Source organism: Bidens hawaiensis, unplaced genomic scaffold (assembly GCF_021521415.1).
Source record: "Bidens hawaiensis isolate Kalapana, Puna unplaced genomic scaffold, B.hawaiensis_p1.1 tig00075898_1, whole genome shotgun sequence".
NCBI classification, from domain to species: Eukaryota; Viridiplantae; Streptophyta; class Magnoliopsida; order Asterales; family Asteraceae; genus Bidens; species Bidens hawaiensis.
Window position 1 is genome coordinate 7,775 of NW_027506715.1, and position 2,803 is coordinate 10,577.

General features: G+C 33.5%; 1 protein-coding gene across 1 annotated transcript; it reads left to right on the forward strand.

Annotated features, from left to right (window-relative positions):
* The first annotated feature begins 989 nt into the window (after positions 1-989).
* On the forward strand, positions 990-1,602 carry LOC143618443 (kiwellin-1-like). The gene has a single exon (XM_077090660.1). It carries the CDS (start codon positions 990-992, stop codon positions 1,533-1,535), a length of 546 nt encoding a protein of 181 aa, XP_076946775.1. The 3' UTR covers positions 1,536-1,602.
* Positions 1,603-2,803: the final 1,201 nt, after the last annotated feature.

The window sequence follows — 2,803 nt, forward strand, 5'->3', positions numbered from 1 at the left end:
TCTAGACATAAGAAACTGCATGGAGGAGCGAAATTCATATATAACAGCCCGAAATAGCATGCTCATCCCCTACTTGCAACATCTTAGGTAAATCATGTTGCTTGCAACTTCTTTCTCATCGTAAAATTTTGCAGTGATTGAAATTACCAAATTTGGCCATTATCTCAAAAGAATTCTCTTAACTTATAAATATTGAAACGGATCCCTAGTTAACATTTAAATCATGGTATTATGTAACTGTTTTATTTATTTTGTAAAATAAGATTTTGAAAATGGTTTGCTGAAAATGCTGCTGGGAAATAGTTTCCTACGCTTTTCCAACATATTTTCGACATATTTCCATAAAAAATATATAGTTGGAAGCTTCCAATACATATAGTTAAATTGTTTTATTTTCTTTTTCTACGCATCTCCAACACATTTATTCATATACTTCATGTAATTGTTTTTTACCTGCTACTGTTATTGTTATTTTGTATTATCACTTAAACAAAATATATACTAAATAGTATATATTTTTTTGGTTTATTTTAATGTTTTTATTTCCTACGCATTACCAACAAATTATTTTTTTTTTAATTTTTTATTTTCCTAAACTTTATTTATGTTTATCTGATCCGCTGTATTTTACAATTATTGTGTTTATTGCATTTAATTATACTAGCGTGTAATAGAAATATAAACTTGCCATCGATCTTTGGAACATTCCTATGTCATGCTTTTATAATTTTGTGGTCAAAACAATTGTACTTAGAAAAACAACTTCCATACAAGACAAGATAAAATTATACCATCTCCATAGTAGACAACTTTCTAGTCTATTTTTTAGATTATTTGACATGGCAATCACGACATTGATCATTACTTTATTATTCTAGAGAAGTGGAAAAAGTGTTCAATTGTCTATATATAGAGTTCAAGTAAAAAAAAAGTTTGGCCGCAAACTAGCCTTGTTGCTTAGCCCATCTCTATAAAACCACAATCAACTTATGTATAGAGTTCAAGTTGTTGTTTTCTTGACAACAACTTATTCTAATCAAATCAATGCTCAGACTTGCAAACCAAGTGGTGGTATCAGGGAAAAAAAACCACCTCCTGGACAATGCAACAAAGAGAATGACTCGGATTGTTATGTCCAAGGTAAGTTCTATACCACATATACATGCTCCCCTACAGTGACAGGTGCTACTAAAGCAAAACTTACTATAAACAGCTTCCAAAAAGGAGGTGATGGTGGGGGGCCTTCGGAGTGTGACAACCAATACCACTCTGATGACACTCCGGTTGTGGCATTATCAACCGGATGGTACAATGGAGGGGATAGGTGCCATAAGTTTATTACCATTAATGGAAATGGGAGGAGCGTGAAGGCTAAGGTTGTGGATGAGTGTGACTCTACTATGGGTTGTGATGATGATCATGACTATCAACCACCTTGTCCTAATAATATTGTTGACGCTTCGAAAGCTGTGTGGAAAGCGTTAGGGGTCTCAGAAGATAACTGGGGAGATTTGGATATCACCTGGTCAGAGTAATATATACGCTCCTTAAAATTGTCAAAAAGTTGTTATTCCTTTTATTTCTAGGTGAATATATGTACTACGTGAACATATTAACTACGTGAATCTATACATGTTCAAATTGGTGTTATAATATGAGTTCTTGTACGTTTGAATTATTGAATTGTTGATTTTATCACACAACACATTAGCACCAGTGGCGAAGCTTGAGTTGTCTCCACTAACCTTCGCCCTTGATTAACATGGCTATGAGAACCTACAATGAGTTATTATTTGTAACTTCAAGTTTTGTCACATGCTTGTTGTGGTAATATAATGAAGAAACTTACATGGAAATCATGATTTAAGAGAACCAAACAAGAAAAACCATTTACAATAAAAAGGTTTTCATATACAAAGTATCACTATCAATCGCTTATTATTGTTTGCGATAGATTTACATCTTGTTTACACAGGTAATCTCAATAATAATTAGGACAAAAGATTGTATGCTGGTAATGACAGGTGGCATCGTGATGGTTGGAATGAGGCAAGGATTAAGTAGAGTGAGAACAATTAGGATGCATTATATGTTGAGAGCTTGTGTTGCGCTCAGTGAGTAATTTGGGTAATAATTTGTCATTAGTAGACGAGGGCCCTCGGGATACTTATATAAAATGTTTGTGTTAATTAAAGGAAAACTAAGTGACTTAGAGCATTCACATCCCATTCCCTATCCCCATATCTATAATTACATTACAAAACACTACATTTCTCTTTCATGTTAAATTAAATAATACTTTTATCATTACAGTTTTATCTCTCCTCTACTCACAACCAATCCAACAAATATTAAAAAATAAATAGGGGCAAATAATGTTCCCCAAATGTTTCCCCAAATTTACAAAAATTCACTACATTTCTCTCTGCATCCTATAATTTACACTCACAATCATTCAAAACCTCACCCTATAATTTACCAATCCCCCTCACATAATTATGGGGGATGGGATGTGAATGCTCTTAGTCAAAAATAAGAAGAAAATGAAAGAAACATAGAAAAGTTTAAAAAAGTGATTCTAACACCTTACATTTGTGATTCATGAACTGTTGCTACAACAATTACAAGACCAATGATAGTGAATGGACTGATTAGGCTAACAAGCTTCAAGGGTTCAGGTTAACCTAACGCAGGTCGAGGTGTCCCTCTACGTTTGCAAAACGCAGAGAGAGGTTCACTGGTTTATTTGTTATTGTTATTGTTCACCAGAGATCCAAGACTGAGATGTTTGAGATCGGTTTTT